This window comes from Bos taurus, chromosome 11 (assembly GCF_002263795.3).
Source record: "Bos taurus isolate L1 Dominette 01449 registration number 42190680 breed Hereford chromosome 11, ARS-UCD2.0, whole genome shotgun sequence".
NCBI classification, from domain to species: Eukaryota; Metazoa; Chordata; class Mammalia; order Artiodactyla; family Bovidae; genus Bos; species Bos taurus.
The window spans coordinates 102,437,519-102,456,054 of NC_037338.1; the positions used below are offsets into that span (position 1 = coordinate 102,437,519).

At 46.7% G+C, this 18,536-nt stretch overlaps 1 protein-coding gene and 1 long non-coding RNA gene across 8 annotated transcripts in view; one reads left to right on the plus strand and one right to left on the minus strand.

Annotated features, from left to right (window-relative positions):
- Positions 1 to 1,531: 1,531 nt before the first annotated feature.
- On the plus strand, positions 1,532 to 8,526 carry LOC100848025 (uncharacterized). Of its 5 annotated transcripts, none has more exons than XR_009496567.1 (5): positions 1,532 to 1,829; positions 2,245 to 2,483; positions 4,177 to 4,429; positions 4,886 to 4,949; positions 5,678 to 8,526. It is a non-coding gene; the product is annotated as an uncharacterized lncRNA (long non-coding RNA). The 5 variants fall into 5 exon arrangements; XR_009496566.1 differs by having other exon boundaries at positions 1,533 to 1,829; positions 8,158 to 8,526; XR_001501434.3 differs by having other exon boundaries at positions 1,535 to 1,829; positions 2,353 to 2,483; positions 8,158 to 8,526.
- Positions 8,527 to 13,442: 4,916 nt separating this feature from the next.
- TTF1 (transcription termination factor 1) overlaps positions 13,443 to 18,536 on the minus strand; it is a 29,332-nt gene continuing 24,238 nt past the window's right edge. For all 3 annotated transcript variants that reach the window (XM_010810431.4, XM_059891283.1, XM_010810430.4), the window contains 2 exons: positions 14,977 to 15,062; positions 13,443 to 13,719 (listed from right to left, as the gene is read on the minus strand). In XM_010810431.4, coding sequence (XP_010808733.1) covers positions 13,535 to 13,719; positions 14,977 to 15,062 — 271 coding nt within the window. In that variant the 3' untranslated portion in view covers positions 13,443 to 13,534. The remainder of the gene's footprint in view (positions 13,720 to 14,976; positions 15,063 to 18,536) is intronic.

Consider the following 18,536-nt stretch of genomic DNA (forward strand, 5'->3'; position numbering starts at 1 on the left):
AGTTTCTTACTTTAAGTAGGACACGGAGAATTAAGTGTCTCATGTTTCTCCTTTCAGGAGTTTGTTTTTCTGCGATTTGAGCATGCTCTGCCTAGTTGCAGGGCTTCCGGTTGTGGTTATGGTTGTAGCTGTAGTTGTGGGGCCTCCCTTACCTAGTTGTAGTGGTAAGGAATTCACCTGCCAATGCAGGAGATGCAGCAGACTCAGGTTCGATCCCTGGGTTGGGAAGAATCCCTTGGAGGAGGAAATAGCAACCCACTCCAGTATTCCTGCCGGAAAAATCCCATGGAAGAGGAGCCTGGTGGGCTACAGTCTGTGGGGTCCCAAAGAGTCAGACACAACTGAGCACACGCACACGCACACACACACACACACATGCACATGCCTAGTTGTAGTTTGGGACATTTATCCTACTTGGTGGTCTCTGAGCTGCCTGGGCCACAATTTAGTGTCTGACGTTAATTTGGGAAAGTTCTCCGTCATTTCTGTTTCAAATATTTCTCCTGTCCTTGTCTTTCTTCTTGTACTCCTAGGACGCCTGTGTCACAGCTTTTGTGCTTGTCCCTCAGTCCTTGGACTCCGTTTTGTTTTTCAGTCTTTGTTCCTTTTGCTCTTAGCTTTGATAGTTTGTCCTGAGATATCCTCAAGCTCAGATTCTTTTCTTAAGCCCATTGCTTGCGTGCTTAGTCACTCAGTCATGTCTGGTTGTTTGTAACCCCATGGACTGTAGCCCATCAGGCTCCTCTGTTCATGGGATTTTTCAGGCAAGAATACTGGAGTGGGTGCCATTTCCTTTTCCAGGGGATCCTCCCAACCCAGGGATCAAACTCGCATTTCCTGTGTCTTCTGCATTGCAGGCAGATTCTTCACCTGCTGAGCCATCAGGGAAATCCAGTAAGCCCATTAGAGGCATTTATGTCTGTTATTATGTTTTTTATCTCTAGCTTCATTTTTTTTTTTTTTTTTGGTTCTCTCTTAGGATTTCCAAGTCTCTGCTTACTTGTGTATCTTTTCTTGCATGCTGTCTGCTTTATCCATTAGAGCTCTTAGCATAGTAATTATGTGGACTTCCCTGGACTTTACCTTACGGTAAAGCGTCTGTCTACAATGCAGGAGACCCGGGTTTGATCCCTGGGTTGGGAAGATCCCCTGGAGGGAGATGGCAATCCACTCCAGTACTCTTGCCTGGAAAATCCCATGGACAGAGGAGCCTGGTAGGCTACAGCCCATGGGGTCGCAAAGAGTCGGACACGACTGAGCGACTTCCCTTTCACTTTCACCTTTCTGGTCTGAAAACCCTCACATGTCTAGATCTGATGCTTGCTCTGTCTCTTCAAATTGTGGTTTCGCCTCATGGTATGGCTTTGGGTTTTGTTGTTATTGTTTGTTGGTTTTGTTATTTTTTTGGCTGCAGAGGGGGACATGGGGGATCTTAGCTCCCCAACCAGAATTGAATCCGGGCCCCTTGCAGTGGAAGAGTAGAGTTCTCACCACTGGACCAGGGACCTCCCTGTAAATTGTTCTTGATAGTGGGACAGAATGTACTATGTAAAAGTGACTGTTATAAATAAGCTTTTAGGAAATGGTGGTGAGGTGTGGCAGGAGGCATTGTTGTATAGTCCTGTGATTAGGTCCAAATCTTTTACTGATCTACCACTGAACTGTGAACTTCACAAGTGTTTTCCTTTTTTTTTCCACAAGTGTTTTTAATTTTTTTATTCTTCCTGTTTCGGCTGCAGTGGGTGGCTAGAACTGCAGGAGTTGGGTCTTTCCCTTCCCCCAGGTCAGTTACGCTCTGACAATACTCTGCCTGCTAGGTTGTCCTGAAGGTAAGTTTTGTTGAGAACAGAATGCTCTGGTGTATTTCTTCTTCTCTTCCTGCTAGAGGAACAAGGGGAATTTTCTTTGGTACTGTGGGAACCTCATCAAATTCCTGGAGGTAAAACTCATAAAATAGGTGGGGGGTGGGGAGGGGAAGGGGGGGCCTTCTCTGTGAGTCAGTGCTCCTAGAGTTTTTAACCCTCTGAGTTGTCCACAGTAGCCTGGATCTCCTGCATTGCAGGCAGATTTTTTTTACCGTCTGAGCCACCAGTGAAAGTGAAAGTCGCTCAGTCGTGTCCGACTCTTTGAGGCCCCATGCATAGTCCATGGAATTCTCCAGGCCAGAACACTGGAGTGGGTAGACGTTTTTCTCCAGGGGATCTTCCCAACCCAGGAATCGAACCCAGGTCTCCCTCATTGCAGGTGGATTCTTTAACAGCTGAGCCACCAGAATACTGGAGTGGGTAGTCTATGCCTTCTCCACCGGATCTTCCCTACCCAGGGATTGAACCAGGGTCTCCTGCATTGCAGGCGGATTCTCTACCAGCTGAGTTACCAGGAAAGTCTCCGGGCCACCAGGGAAGCTGCTGGCAATTGTAGTTCAGATTTTCTTAAGTAGAACTGGTTCCCATGGCAGCTTTCATTTGTGGGTTTCTGCTCAGGTAAATTGTCGTTCTTTGTATTTGCCTCTGTCTCTCCGGTGTTTCAGGTGGCATATTGCCCTTATTTCCTGCTCTCTTATAGATGTTAGAAGGGTTGATTTTTCAGTTGTGTGTGCATGCTGAGTCACTTCAGTCTTGTCCGACTCTTTTCAACCTCATCCGGAATTCTCCAGGCAAGAATACTGGAGTGGGTTGCCATTACCTACTCCAGGGGATCTTCCCAGCCCAGGGATCAAACCCGAGTCTCCTGCATTGGCAGACTGATTCTTTACCATCTGAGCCACCAGAGTTTGTAGTGGTTGATAATTATCTGATACAAAACATGTAACAAAATATATTTGCTAGATTGTTTTCCAGATTGCAGGTGCCCTTTGGCATCCAATATAAAGATCTCCCATAAATATAAACTGTGGTGAAATTCACTTAATAATTACTTTATATTAATCATTTTTCTCCCCACCCCTCTTCTCACAGTGGCACCATATTACTAAAAGCTATAAGTACCTAGGATTTGTGCCTCAAATCAAGACATCATTTGGGTAATTTAAAATAATGTACAGCTCTTCATATAAAAAAGGTCTTTTATGGTCACAAGTCTAAAAATAATTATATTCCAACAGCCTGATATACGATGTGTTAGAAATCACAAAAGCATGGTTTTGACACATACAATTTTTTAAGCTAAGAAAATGTGAGATGCTGAAAGATGAGAACAGCCATCCTTCTGTGTAAGTTTGCAGTGCTACAAAACTCAGGCAATGACTTTGCTTTTTCAGCTAACTTATCCAGCCCACAGTGGTGGTGGCTTAGTTACTAAGTTGTGTCTGACTCTTGTGCCCCCAGGAATTATAGCCCACCAGGCTCCTCCGTCCATAGGACTTCCCAGGCAAAAATACTGAAGTGGGTTGCTATTTCCTTCTCCAGTGGATCTTCCCGACCCAGGGATCGAACCTGAATCTCCTGCATTGGCAGGCAGATTCTTTACTCCTGAGCCACCAGGAAAGCCCATCCAGCTCATTGGGACAATGTACGAAATAAGGACTTTGGGAAGTACAAATAACTCTACCAAGTTACAAAATTTTGCCAAATCAAGCTAGTGGCCTGTAATACAATAAAAATAATACTTTTGTTGAAGTCACATGTTACTCTCTTGATAGTTTCCATTCTAAAAATATAATTTTAAGTACCAAATCAGAATGTTGTGGCTTTCATGGTGGGTTTATAATACCGCAGGATAGTTGATATGAATACAAATACATATGACTGCTGCTGCTGCTGCTAAGTCACTTCAGTCATGTCTGACTCTGTGTGACCCCATAGACGGCAGCCCCCCAGTCTCCCCAGTCCCTGGGATTCTCCAGGCAAGAATACTGGAGTGGGTTGACTTTTCCTTCTCCAGTGCATGAAAGTGAAAGTGAAGTCGATCAGTTGTGTCCAACTCTTAGCGACCCCATGAACTGCAGCCTACCAGGCTCCTCCATCCATGGGATTTTCCAGGCAAGAGTATTGGAGTGGGGTGCCATTGCCTTCTCCTACTTATGACTTTAAAAGTACTTAATTTCTCCTCTTAAAAGTAAATTCTTTCCCTTCACTGTTCACCTGAAACTATCACAATATTGTTAATCAGCCATACCCCAATACAAAAAGTTCAAAAGAAAATAAAGTAAATTCTCGGACTTCCCTGGTGGTACAGAGGATGGGAGTCTGCCTGCCGATTCAGGGGACGTGCGTTCAATTACTGGTCAAGGAAGATTCCTCATTCTGTGGAGCAACTAAGCCTGTGTGCCGTAACTACTGAAGCCCGTGTGCCTAGAGCCTGTGCACCTCAACAAGAGAAGCCACCGAAACGGGAGGCCCACATACCACAAGAAGACCCAGCACAACCAAAAATGAAAATAAGTTAAATTCTTTCACGGAAGCTGTTGAGGTTTAATGCACCTGAGCAGGTACGTGTATATAAATTATGGCTCTTCTCTGAGGTTGGTCCCATGCCGGGTAGAGTTTATATGCATGAAAAGCCTTAGAATTGTACCTTAGTGAGATTCAACAGTCTCTAACTTTTCCCCCAATAATTTAGATTTCCCAATTTTATAGTTTTTTTTTTTTAATTTTCATAGAGGACTTGCTTGTATTGAAAATTAATTATTTTATTTTGGTTGTGCTGGGTCTTCACTGCGGCTTGCCAGCTTTCTCTAGCTGCAGCAAGCAGGGGTTACTCCTCATTGAGTGGCACTGGCTTCTCACCGCAGTGGCTTTTCTTGGGGAGCATGGGCTGTAGGCATTCAGGCTTTAATAGTTGCAGCACTGGGGTTCAGCGGTCATGGCACATGGGCTTAGTTGCTCTGAGGCATGTGGCATCTTCCTGGACCAGGGATTGAACTTATGTCCCCTATCATTGGCAGTCTTCATCACTGGACCAGCAGGAAAGTCCCGAGGCCTGAGCTTTGGAGGATGCTTCAGAGTTTGGTAAGCAAATGAGGTGGGGAGGATATTCCAGGTAAAGGAAATAGCACCTGGAGAATCAGGGAGACAGGAAGGATGCTGTGTGTGAGAGCTGCTAGAGAAAAACATTGGGGACTGGGGGTGTGGAAGCTTCCCTGTTGCTCAGTTGGTAAAGAATCTACCTGTGATGCAGGAGACCCCAGTTCAATTCCTGAGTTGGGAAAATCCACTGGAGAAGGGAGAGGCTACCCAGTCCAGTATTCTTGGGATTCGCTTGTGGCTCAGTTGGTAAAGAATCTGCCTGCAATGAGGGAGGCCTGGGTTCGATTCCTGGGTTGGGAAGATCCCCTGGAGAAGGGAAAGGCTACCCACTCCAGTATTCTGGCCTGGAGAATTCCATGGACTGTATAGTCCATGGGGTCACAAAGAGTCAGAAACGACTGAGCGGCTTTCACTTTCTTCACTTTCTGGGAGTGTGGAATTTGGGAGAGGAGATGACTGCAAAATGTGGGCACACGCTGGATGTGGGCCTAGATTGTTAATAATGAAAGCACTGACAACACTAACTCTCATTAAGTCCTAAGCTTCAGTAAGATAGGTCCCCTCCTACAAGTGAGGGAAGGGAGGCATGGCTCACTCATATCTTGCATCTACATAGCTAGTAACCGTAGTTGTCCAGGCCGTGTGCTTAATCAATACACCACACTGCCTGCCTGGAGACTGTGGTTACGGTCTAAGTCTTTAGCTTATAGCCGGCAGGAAAACAGCTCCACAACCACCAGGAACTGGATTCTTTCAACCAGCCAGAGGAGCAGGAGCCAGACTCCCTCCAAGAGCCTCCAGACACGAAAGCCTCCAGTCCTGCTGACATCCTGACCTCAGCCTCATTACACCCATACAAGACTTCTGACCCACAGGACAGTAAGATAATAATTTGTGTGGTTTTAGGCCACGAACCTCGGGATGATTTTTTTATGGCAGCACAGGAATTTAATATTTACATAAAATTTAAAATTTTGTTTATCACTCGTATAGAGATGGAATTGATTTTTATATATTGAACTTGTCTCTAGTAACTTTGCTTAACACATTAATTCCAATACATCTTTTATAGAGTCTTTCGGATTTCCTGAGTTCACACTCAAATCATCTATGGATAATGGCCATTTTAGACCTTCATTCCCAATCCATGTAGCTTTCACTTTCTTTCCTTCCCTGACAGCACTGACTGGCTAAGGCTGAGAAGAGTTGAGTGTAGGAATCCTTCTCTTTCTTTATCTCAAAGCGAAACATTTCAGTGTGTTGCCTTTAAGAATAATGTTGGCTGCAGGTTTTTGCAGATAACCTTTACCAGTTTGAGGTGGTTGCCGTCTATTCTTATTGGTTGGAGCTGGAATTTATCAAGTGCAATTTCCTTATTTTTTGCCCCCACATGTAGCTTTTATTTGGAGAAGGCAATGGCACCCCACTCCAGTACTCTTGCCTGGAAAATCCCATGGACGGAGGAGCCTCATAGGCTCCAGTCCATGGGGTCGCAAAGAGTCGGAACGACTGAGCGACTTCACTTTCACTTTTCACTTTCATGCATTGGAGAAGGAAGTTGCGACCCACTCCAGTGTGCTTGCCTGGAGAATCCCAGGGACAGAGGAGCCTGGTGGTCTGCTGTCTATGGGATCGCACAGAGTCGGACACGACTGAAGCGACTTAGCAGCAGCAGCAGCAGCTTTTATTCTTCATTAACATGGTGAATTGTACTGATGGGTTTCCTTAAATTTTTATTTCATTTATTTTTTTGTGGAGCGAGGGGAATGGGAGCCTGGAAAGATAAGATTGTGCAGAACCTTCATAGACAACGACATAGAGTTTGAACATTATCCACAAGTGCAGCGAGAAGTCATTTCAAAGGTTCTGAACAGAGTGATGCCATGACCAATTTTGCAGCTGTAGAGTCTAGCTTGAAAAAGGACCAGTAGTGAATGCAGGGAGGTCAGTATATGTCATACAAAGAGGGTGATGCCCAAGATTAAGGTAGCTGGTGGAGGCACACCTCAGGTGCAGGTCAGTGTTTGGAAGCAGAAGTGATGGGGCTTGCTAATGGGCTGACTGTGGAGGTAGTGGGGGAAGGTGCACACAGCAAGGACGGATCCTCCTAGGTTCCTGACTGGAGCAGTGCAGTGAACAGTGACACCACCAGCAGCAGTGAGAAAGGCTGGGAGCGGGTGAGACTCTGAGGTGTGTGTAGACAGCTACAAAGCTGTTTGTAACATGTCAAAGTGAGGTGTAAGATGCTTAAGTGGAGATGGCAGGTAGGCAGGTAAATTTTGTAGCTTGGGGTTTGTGGGAGAATCTGACCTCTAACTACACATTTCAGAGCCATCAGCCTATAGATGTTATTTTAAGGCATTGGGAGACTGTGAAGAGCCCCCCAAAGCCTCCAGGAACATGAACAATTAGAAGTTGAGGGCAGTGGGAGGAGTGTAGCAGAAAGTGCTATTTGATTCTGTATACGTAGAATCAAAGGTGGCTCGAAGGATCCAGAATAGGTGTTATTCAGTCACCAAGTCATGTGCGACTCTTCGCCACCCCAGGGACTGCAGCATGCCAGGCTTCCCTGTCCTTCACCATCTCCCAGAGTATGCTCACACTCATGTCCATCGAGTCAGTGATGCCATTCAACCGTCTCATCCGATGTCATCTGCTTCTCCTCCAGGATAGATGATGAAACTGACAATTTAGAAGAGTCAGCAAATGTTCGAAATCTCTAAGATAAAGGAGACAGACTGAAGGGCTCAGGTAGAGGGACTCAGCTTGCAGTAGGAGGAATGAGTATAGATGAAGGCACGGTTGACTGGTTGGTGTAGGGGAGAGGGAATTGATGGACAATGGCTTCAATTTTCTCAATGAACCGAGGAAAGAACAGAGGAGGGACATGGGAGAGTTGAATATACAGAATAGCTGATGCAGGTCAAAGAACAGCAAGCCTGTCAGAGGGTTGCTGATAACACTGGGTCCTTTCAAGGTTTAGTCATTCAACCAGCTCAGTTGTGTGATTTTCTTCTAGGAATACTTGGCTCTTGTGGTGCAAGTAGAAGGCAGATGGAAGGACTCACCCAGGTCTTGTTCAGAAGGGAGGGATTGTCACGATGAAGCTGTGGATAGGCTAGGAGTGGGCTGATGGATCAATGGATTATTTGATGAGGTTGAGGAATTATAATTGTGGTGTGTATTTCAGGAGGTGCATTTGAAAACGTGTTCAGGAAGTGCTAGATTGTGTGGCCTCCAGGAAAACAGGCACCAAGTCTGTGTGGTTCCCTCTTGCATCTTTAGCTCCGAACAGGGCCTGGCTCACAGCACAAGTGGCCGATGATGTTTGCTGAACTGAAAGCAGTGTTCCGAGGAGAATGGACACCCTGCTCCTGCAACGACACCCATCGCGTGCCTCCTTTGTGCTGTGGTCCTGACGTCCTCGTTAGACAATGAAGTCTACAAATCAAGATAAACAGCTGAAAGTCATGCTTATTCAAAGTGCTCAGTGGCCAAGAACAGGGTCAAGAATGCAAATAAATGCAGTCAAGACTATTAAAAGTTTTATTTGTTCCAATGTCTTTTGTTAGGTCATTTTTCTTTACCTCTGTTCAATTTCTGAGTCTACTCCTCAGAGTAGTACAGGTTTCCTCTTCTGCCCTTTTTCTCACTCTGAATGGGGTTGTTCATTTCATGGCTCCAACTTGCACCCTGGTGGAGTTAACGTACCAACCCATCGCTCTCGTGTGGCTTTTTCTTCTCTCTCCATACTGTGGACGGGGGTCTCCTCGAATGGTCCCTGTCGGTCCTACAAAGTCTACACATTCAAACCAAACTCAGGGTTTTCCCTTTTCTCTCCTCTCAGACGTGCGTTTGACAAATATAGTCTAGCCGTCCCGTCTCTGTCTTCCAGATTTCTGGATCTTTATATGCAAAAAGGGTGTTTGGCAAAGGTAAGATTTTTTGGAGGGGGGGTGGAGGGGCATGGAGCTAGGGATGAGAAAAAATTAAAAAACTAAACTTTCACAAAGTGCCCAAGTTTATCGGGTCAAATCCACAGCACAGGTAATGACCCACACTCCTGCACGTATGGGTTGCTTTCTCTGAGTCCATTGACCTCTTCTGCTATATTGCGACCCTGGTTTTCTGTTGGGCCGTTTCCCCTTTCAGTCACATAGGCATGCTGAGCTCCAGAAAGGACCCAGGTAGGTTGAAGACCATCCTGATTTCCTGGCTGCGGTGATGGCTCAGAGTTGGGCACGAGCTCTAACTTGGGCACTGGGAACAAAAGCCAGGATTTGAGCAATGGCTCTTGTTCTCTTCTTTGAATGGCACCCTCTATTTAAATAGTAAGAATGCTATAACATGGGGCTCCATGAAGGCATCCTTGGGGCAAAAGGGGCCCCCATTGTGTGGACTGAAGACAAAGTGGACTCTGGAGAAGGGAGAGCCTAGAATCAGCAAGAACACACGTTTTGAGGATGCTGAGTAACTGGACCTATCCTCTCCCTCTGGACTTCCAGTCTTGAGAGTTCCCAAATCCCTTTGGTCTACCTGAGTCTGATTTTCTGGCATTTTCAGATTGAGAGTTCTAGCCCCAAAACTCAACAGTCCCACTGCCTGGAGAGACCCACTGTCAGCACTTCGGGTTTCATTCCTCCTATACATTTTAATGCATCTGTATTTACACAATTTTCTTTTACTGGTAACAAAATTAAGAAAATATATGTACCTTTCTGAATGAAATACAGAAAGTACTTCATTCAGTATTTTAGATGATAATACTATTCACCTTTTATGTTAACCAAATCTATCATCATTTTTAATTACTGCCTAATATTCCATTCTCAATGGACAGGAGTTTTGAGCAAACTCTGGGAGACAGTGAAGGTCAGGGAAGTCTGGCATGCTGCAGTCCATGGGGTCACAAAGAGTTGGACATGACTTAGAGACTGAAGAGTATTTGATTCGAGGAATATACCGTAATACAGTGAATTTCCTCTAAGGAACACTCATTTCTAGGTTTCATATTGTAAATCTGCCAGTCTTTTACACTTGTTCTACTTTCTCTTTAGGTCCTAGCAGCACAATTGCTGCATCACAGAATATGTACATTCTTTTTTCCCCGTATTTTTTGGAGCATTTACTGGGTGTCAGGCACTGTTGTGAGCACTTTCCCTTGTGACCTTATTTAATCCAACAGTCTTCTAAGGCAGGTGCCACTCTCCCCATTTTACACATAAGAAAACTAAAGCGGCAAAAGGTTAAGGGCCTTGACCACAGTCACGCACTTAGGAAAGCGCCAACTAGGCTTTGGATTCAGGCCCTTCAGACGCCAAAGCCCAAGTGCTCTTTTCCACGTGCAGCAGCTGGCAGGCCTGTTCCCCACTGGGGCCCAGGGTAGAACTCTGGCCTCCCCAAGGGCTGACTAGAACCTCTTCCCAATTACCCACAGCCCTGCAGGGCCTGAGTCAGTGCATCGAGCACTGGTGGTCTTGAAGCCCCGCATATAGAGCCTGTACCTCTGAATCTGCTGGGGTTTCCAGTACAGGGGAGAGAGCTGGCAGGGCAGGAGTTTCCTGTTGCTGTCATCACAAATTGCTGCACACTTAGTGGCTTTAAATGATGCAAATGAGTATATTACAGTTCTGCAGGTTGGAAGTCTGACATGGGTCTCTAAAATCAAGGTGTCATCAAGGCTGTGTTCCCCCTTAGCATGCTGGGGAAGAATTCACTTCCTCACCTTTCCCAGTTCCTAGAGGCCTCCTGTATTCCTTGGCTGGTGCCCTCTTCATCTTCAAAGACAGACACAGCAGATCCCGACCTTCTGGTGTTGCTCCACCTGACTCTACTTCCTTCATCCTTTCTCTTCTCTGACTCTCTGGGACTTCCTGGGTTGCTTCCGAGGCCTGCTGCAGGGAGGGCTCAGAGAGCTGCCTCCTTGTCCTTCTTTGCAGTATAAGATTCCAGTCCCACCACTACCTAGGGGGCAAAAGTGGTCTTGGGTGGCACTCTATGCCAGGCACCATGCTTGGCTTTGTAGTTTCTGGAGGACACAGCAGAACTGGCCTTGGCCCTCAGCACTGGTTCACATTCTTTGTCTGCTGCACAGTGGACATCCCACCTGGCTTTTCTTGGTCTCCCTGAAGGCGTCCTGCCCCCAGAGGACCTGTTTAGACACTCAGAATATGTACATTCTTAAGGCTCTGATGTATTCTACCACATTGTCCTCCAGAAGTGAAAGTCGCTCAGTGTGTCCAGCTCTTTGCAACCCCAAGGACTATACAGTCCATGGAATTCTCCAGGCCAGAATACTGGAGTGGGTAGCCCTTCCCTTCTCCAGGGGATCTTCCCAACCCAGGAATAGAACCCAGGTCTCCCACATTGAAGGCTGATTCTTTACCAGCTGAACCACAAGGGAAGTCATATTCCCATCAGCATGAAGATTGGTATGTTTGACAGACAGAAGGAGGTGACTAGGGCAAAATGCTTGTTATACAGAAAATCCTCACTTGTTTCCTGAATATTTATTGTCTGTTGTGTGTACAACATGGTGATAGGTCTGGGGATATACTGTAAAGAAAGCTGAGCGCCGAAGAATTGATGGCTTTTGAACTGTGGTGTTGGAGAAGACTCTTGAGAGTGCCTTGGACTGCAAAGAGATCCAACCAGTCCATCCTAAAGGAGATCAGTCCTGGGTGTTCATTGGAAGGACTGATGCTGAAGCTGAAACTCCAATACTTTGGCCACTTGATGCGAAGAGCTGACTCATCTGAAAAGACCCTGATGCTGGGAAAGATTGAAGGTGGGAAGAGAAGGGGACGACAGAGGATGAGATGGTTGGATGGCATCATGGACTCAACGGACACGAGTTTGGATAAACTCTGGGAGTTGGTGATGGATAGGGAGGCCTGGTGTGCTGCGGTTCATGGGGTCGCAAAGAGTCGGACACGACTGAGGGACTGAAGTGAACTGAACTGAACTGAGGACTCCTAAACTCGTTCTCTGTATTCTTCCTTCTCCCATGATGGCAAGTTTGGGAGAATGTCTAGCTCTGTGGATGCGTTAACCAACATCGCATATCATGGTGCCACATAAACATCATCAGAGAATCCTCAGGGGAGGGGGTGTCGCATCTCGGCACAGAGGGGGACATCACGGCATGCGATGCTATTCACCCACACCTCCTTTTCTATGTTCTCCCCTGTACAGACGAGGCTAGAAGCCTGGGAACTTGATTGCCCTCGCCAGCAGGGTTCTGCTAAGGGACCACCCATGGGAGGCACTCATGGGAGGCTAGGCTAGGAGGGAGGCAGAAGCCGTTGTGTTCTAAGCAGACACAGGTGCACAGGCTCCTGCAGCAGCAGACAGCCCAGAGCCTGCAAAGTCAGCACCAGGGCGTGTTCACTTGGGCCGCTGGGGGCTGCAGCCGCTTCCCCTCAGTTCCCCATCGCTGGGCAGTTCAGCCTCGCTCCCGTTTGCCCCTTTGTCCTGTGAACAATTTCATAACCTAAATCCCTATACTGAATTCTCTGTTTGAAATATCTAGAGCGGTTTGCTTTCCAGATTGAGGGACTAGCCCAATATTAAAATTACCTTTCAGCTTCCATCAGGTATGGGTTGTGACCGAGACCCAGACAGCATCTGTCAGTAAGTCTAACGGAGGCAGTTTTTTCCAGAAGCAGTGGAAGAGACTGCTGGCTGGTTTGTTTTTTCCAGTTAAACAGCAGGTGAATTCTGTAACTGGCTTTGAAAGGGCCAGTTTTATGGACAACACCTGTCTTAACACTAGAATCACACATAGGAAGATGAGATACACCCACCGTGACGGGCACACGGGAACTGAAACTGAGCTGCGGAAACACAAACCTCCCTGTACCACTTACCTAATACACACACAGAACATACATCTAAACAACTGAAAAACAGAAAGCAAAATGGCATGCACTAACAAAACGTTAACATTCTTTTCTTGCCGAGTGTACATACAGCTGAATCCACACCATGAAGATGCTCACTGGAGGAATTCCGTGGCGGTCCAGTGGCTGGGATTCTGTGCTTTCATTGCCCAGGGCCTGGGTTCAGTAACTGGTCAGGAAACTAAGACCCCAAAAGTTGCACGGTGCAGCCAAAAAAAATAAAGAAAGAGAGAAAATGTTCTTCAGACGTAACTGCCTTGTTGACATTAGAAAGATCTGGGACCCTGCTGTTTTGTGAAAACCATTCAAAAGCAAAGTGCTAGTCACTCGGTCGTGTCCGACTCTGCAATCCCATAGACTGTAGCCCGCCAGGCTCCTCTGTCCGTGGGATTTCCTAGGCAAGAAACTGGAGTGGGTTGCCATTCCCTTCTCCAGGGGATCTTCTTGACACAATGGCACAGAAATATTAAATCAACCCATACACTCACCTTTCTTTTCACATTCAGATAGACTTGAATATGAAATGTGAAACAATGTTTAAATGTCCAGAATGTAAGTTACCATTTTCAGACCCTTCTTTAGTAAAATCAATAGTGAAAATATCTTTATTGACATCTATAAATAAAACGAAACCTAGAAAAATGGACAAGAGAGAGTAACAGTTGCTTAACTTTTTTCATCTCTGTCTTCTCCCTCACTGTCGTCATCATCATAATAAAAGATGTCTCGAAACAGGAAGACAGGCTTAGGGGCTGCTGGAGCCTGGATCTCAGTCCCTTTTTTCTCCATCTTCTTTTCCAACTTCTCTTTAAGCAGCGGGAGACTAGTCTCATAAAGGTAGTCTATGATCTCTAAAGAAAAGAGATTGAATCTTGAGATGGTCTGACAATGCCTCTTTTCAAAGTCAAGGACAGAAGGTGCTTACGATGACAATGTATCGCTCCTGGCTTTACTGTGTGCCAAGACCCAGCTCTTACTGGTTCACACACAGTCCCTCGTCCAACCCGCTAAAAACTCCTATGACGGGTAGGCACTATTGTTCACCCGTTTTTCACATGAGGCATAAAGACATTATGTAACTTGCCCAAAGTCATGGAGTCAGGAGGGTAAAGTCAGATTCAAGCCCGGGAAGCGGGGTCTGCTGAATGCAGGAAGCATTCGTCACACACTACAAAGCAGAGCATCACTCAAGCCAGCAGCTCCCAAACGCTGACGCTGGGCAGGGTACCGGCGACTCTGCTGTGAGTTTGTTAGAGAACAACCTTGCCTGTGGACCCAGCCCAGACATGAGGATGCACCGTATCTGCGGTAAAGCCCAGGGTACGTCCCCTACATAGGAAGCCTCAAGCTGAGAACTTCCAAGATATGAGTATGTGTTTGCACCTCCAATTATGTGCGTCAGTTCGCGTGTCTGGTGTGCCCTGTCGCAGGGGCGCATCCCCTACAGGTGGCTCTGCTTTGTGTACTTTACACACACTGCTTCCTCTCCTGGTCCAGGTTTGAGAATTACATGTGGAAATCACTCACAAAAGGCTTCAGAGAAAGAGCTGGGCGCATCCAGTTGTCTGTGAAACAGTGTGTGTGCAGGCATGTGGTGTGAGCGTGTGTATGTGAGCGTACGGTGTGTGCAACCCAGGATCACTCACGGTTACATGTCAAGTGCTTGCCAAGTGCCCGGAACCCTGGTGACCACATTTTACAAGTCTGTTAGCTCTTCTAGTACATTCAAAAAAAGGTGGGGTTGCATGCGTGTGTGTTCATTTGCTCGGTTGTGTCTGACTCTCTGCGACCCCATGGACTGTAGCTTGCTAGGCTCCTCTGTCTAGGCTCCTCTGTCCGTGTGATTTTCCAGGCAAGAATACTGGAATTGGTTGCCCTTTCCTTCTCCAGGGGATCTTCGCTACCCAAGGATTGAACCAATGTCTCCTGCATTGGCAGGCAGGTTCTGTACCACTGAGCTGCCAGAGAAGCCCCAGGCAGGGGTTATAATTTGTCAGTTTTCACATTTGAAAAATCCGAGGTTCCCAGAAGTCACCTGCCCAAGGTCACACGACCAACGTGTGCCCACATGTGCTGTTTTTAACTATTCAAATACTGAAAACACTGACCTGGGAAAGTCTTCTTCTGCCAAAAGGGAACGCAGGTAGCTTTTAGTTTATAAAATTTAGTCTGGACGTAAGATGGGGGAACATCCCTTTAGAAAGGAAAAGGTGTAAAAAAGTTAGTGGCAGTTCAAAATAACTCATTCCAGTCCTGTGTACTAAACGCGCTGATTAAGGAAGGGGTGGTTTACAGACACAAGTAGCTTTCTTAATCCTCGTGTCTGCACATGTGTGAGAAAAATGAGACATGTGAAAAGCTACTGTCCACGTAAACACACACATACGAAAGGAAGCAAAACAGCAGTGCAGTAAGATGAATTCTGTCCAAACTAGAATAAACTACCAGAAAGGAAGACAAGCTGCGATACCAGTGCGCACGGGCTGATGCTTACGCGTCCCCAGCCTGGCTCTCTGCTTGCCACGGAGCAGCCACGAGCCTCACCACTGCTCTGCGAGGGGGCTCCGACTCTGAGCCCTCACTTTGGAGATGGGGAAACCGAGGCACAGAGAGCCAGCCAAGGTTTTAGAGCTGTGAAGGGCAAGGGCTGAAACGTCGCTTGGGTCCATTCCAAATTCTATACTTTTTTGGCTATCAGATAGATTTTTTTTAAATTGAAGTTAATTTATAATATTACGTTTCAAGTGTGCAGCAAAGTGATTCAGTCACACACAGTCCACACATTCTTTCCTCAGATTTTTCCCATTATAGATTAGTATAGGATACTGAGTATAGTTCCCTGTGCTATACAGTAGGTCCTTGTCGTTTATTTTATATAGTTGTATATATATGTTAATCCCACCTCCTAATTCATCCCCTCACCCCTTCCCATTCCCCTTTGGTAACCATAAATCTGTTTTCTATGTCCATGAGTCCATTTCTGTTCATAAGTAAGTTCATTTGTATCATTCTTTTAGATTCCACATGTACGTGATATCACATGATATGTGTCTTTGACTTATTGCAGTTAACTATGATAATCTCTAGGTCCATCTATGTGGCTACAAATGGCATTATTCACAAGTCCTACACTCTTTACTACAGTTAGGATAACTATATATTTGTCACAATGCAAAGGCAGGTGTCTGGATTTTTAATTTTGCAAAGCTAAAGAAAGTGGACACTTACGGTGTGCTGGTGAATCAAATTCATTTTCCACTTACAATAGGCAGGATGGAAACAACCAAATCTTAAAAACTTTTTTTAATTGAAAATTCACTAATGTCACTTCCTGGGCATGTGAAAGTGAAAGTCGCTCAGTTGTGTCCAACTCTTTGCGACCCCACAGACTATATAGTCTGAGGAATTCTCCAGGCCAGAATACTGGAGTGGGTAGCCTTTCCCTTCTCCAGGGGATCTTCCCAAACCCAGGGACTGAACCCAGGTCTCCCAAATTGCAGGTGGACTCTTTACCAGCTGAGCCACAAAGGAAGCCCTCCTGGGCATGTCTTCCCCTTTAAACCATAAAAGTGTGACATATTTGTTTTGACAATTAGCTAATCTAGATGTTATATGATTAATGGGAATAATTTGATCTGCTACACACGTGGAAGACAGCTGGGCTCTTTATACCTCTTTGCGGCAGCGGCGGCGCGCCGAGCACACACTATGCACCACGCACTGTCCCCTTCAGTCCTGATTACGGACGCGTTCAACCACCCCGCAAACGAGGAACGGTGGCGCGGAGACCAGCGAGGGGACCGCCTGACGAAGGCCAGCTAAATACCGAGCAGAGTTCCGGGACTTGACGCCCAGTCTGTCTGACTGCAGAGGCCAAGTTCTAGGCCATCTGGAAAACCTTCCTTCTTCCCACGGTGCCCTGTGCCAGACTGCTCTGCAGATCAAAGCTTGGGCTTCAAGAAGTAACATTTTCAAATGAAGTGGGTGTTACATCTCATTAGGCAGGGATGCTGTCTTTAAAATCCTGCCTAAATAATTCATGAGGGAGGCTTCAAGAACCTGAGGAGACCAAACTTTCAATTTAGTTATTTTCACTGTTTTAATTTATTATTAAAACTTTGAGAACGTTCTACTTCCAACAGTATTTGACTGGATGCCATGATGTCTATTTTATAGCTTTGAGATTCCTAAATCTCTTTTTTCTTCTTTTTAATCTTTTGGCCATGCTGCACAGCATGTAGGATCTTAGTTCCCCGACCAAGGATCAAACCCACACCCCCTGCATTGGCAGTGTGGACTCTTAACCACTGCACCTCTAGGGAAGTCCTGAGATTTCTAAATCTTAACCAGAACATTCAATATTTAAGTATACAATTCTACCTAAAATCACTAAAAATCCACTTTAAGAAATGTGATTTGAGGCAATGTTGCAAGATACCCAAACACCTATTGGAAAAGTCAGGGTTTTTCAAAAGTGGTTTGATATGGCAAAGGGAGAGATGTGTCCACATGAATACTTCCTGGGGTGGGAGTTGGTGGGGTGCACGGCAGGATCTCCTTCCTTCAAAGCCCCTGACACCTCCCCCTTAGGGACCCACCAGCTGAAGAGCAGACGGCGTGCTGCTGAGATGAGCGAGAAAGAAAGGAAAGGGTTTGGAAGCATGGGCGCGTGTGGCTCTTGCCAGGGCTGCCGCTGCATGGTTCCAACGGCAAGTAAAAGCCAGCAGCCAAACCGACTGTGCCTTGTCCGTAATCCTCAGATGTGAATAACCGACCACTATGCCTTATGTTTGAAGCTCCAATCCTTTGGCCACCTGATGCGAAGAACTGACTCATCTGAAAAGACCCTGATGCTGGGAAAGACTGAAGGTGGGAGGAGAAGGGGACGACAGAGGATGAGACGGTTGGATGGCATCACCGACTCAATGGACATGAGTTTGGGTCAACTCCGGGAGTTGGTGATGGACAGGGAGGCCTGGCCTGCTGCAGTCCACGGGGCTGCAAAGAGTCAGACAGGACTGAGCTACTGAACTGGACTGATGCTTTATGGACTATGCTTTGTCCATAATCCTGAAATATAAATAACTAACCACTAGAGCCAGTTTACACCCTTCCTAATGGATCGATGACAACCTCACGTCAGCAGCCACGGTTCTGAAAGGCAGCCAGGCTGCGGGAGCCCTGCTCCCTGCTCCACCATTCAAACCTAAAGGCCAGAGGGTCCCTTAACGCCCCGCCTCCCAAAGCCCACCAACCCTGCGCCCCACAGTGCCTGGCAATCTGCTGGGCTTAGAGGCACAGGGCTCTGCCGGCCAGCTCTCCCTGCTGGGCCAGCAGCGGATTCAGACCTTAGGAGGGGTGGCCTCTCCTTCACTGGCTGAAAATGCAAGGACTGTAGCAACAAAGGCAGAGAGCGACAGCGGATGAGAGTGAGATGGCACTCCTCGGGTGAGAGATGCAAATGATCAGCACAGCGAGGCCCCGAGAGGAAGAGGAACCTGAGGGGGTCTCAAAGTATCTCCCCGCAGCCGTTTCCTACCACCAGGAGAGAAACTGTCACTTTTCTGCAAGGGGAAATGAGGCAGAGCCCAGGGGTCCATGTCAGAACCACAGGCCTCAGGACAAGGTGGGACCTGGTGACAGAGACATAGCCCCGCCCCTGAGGGAT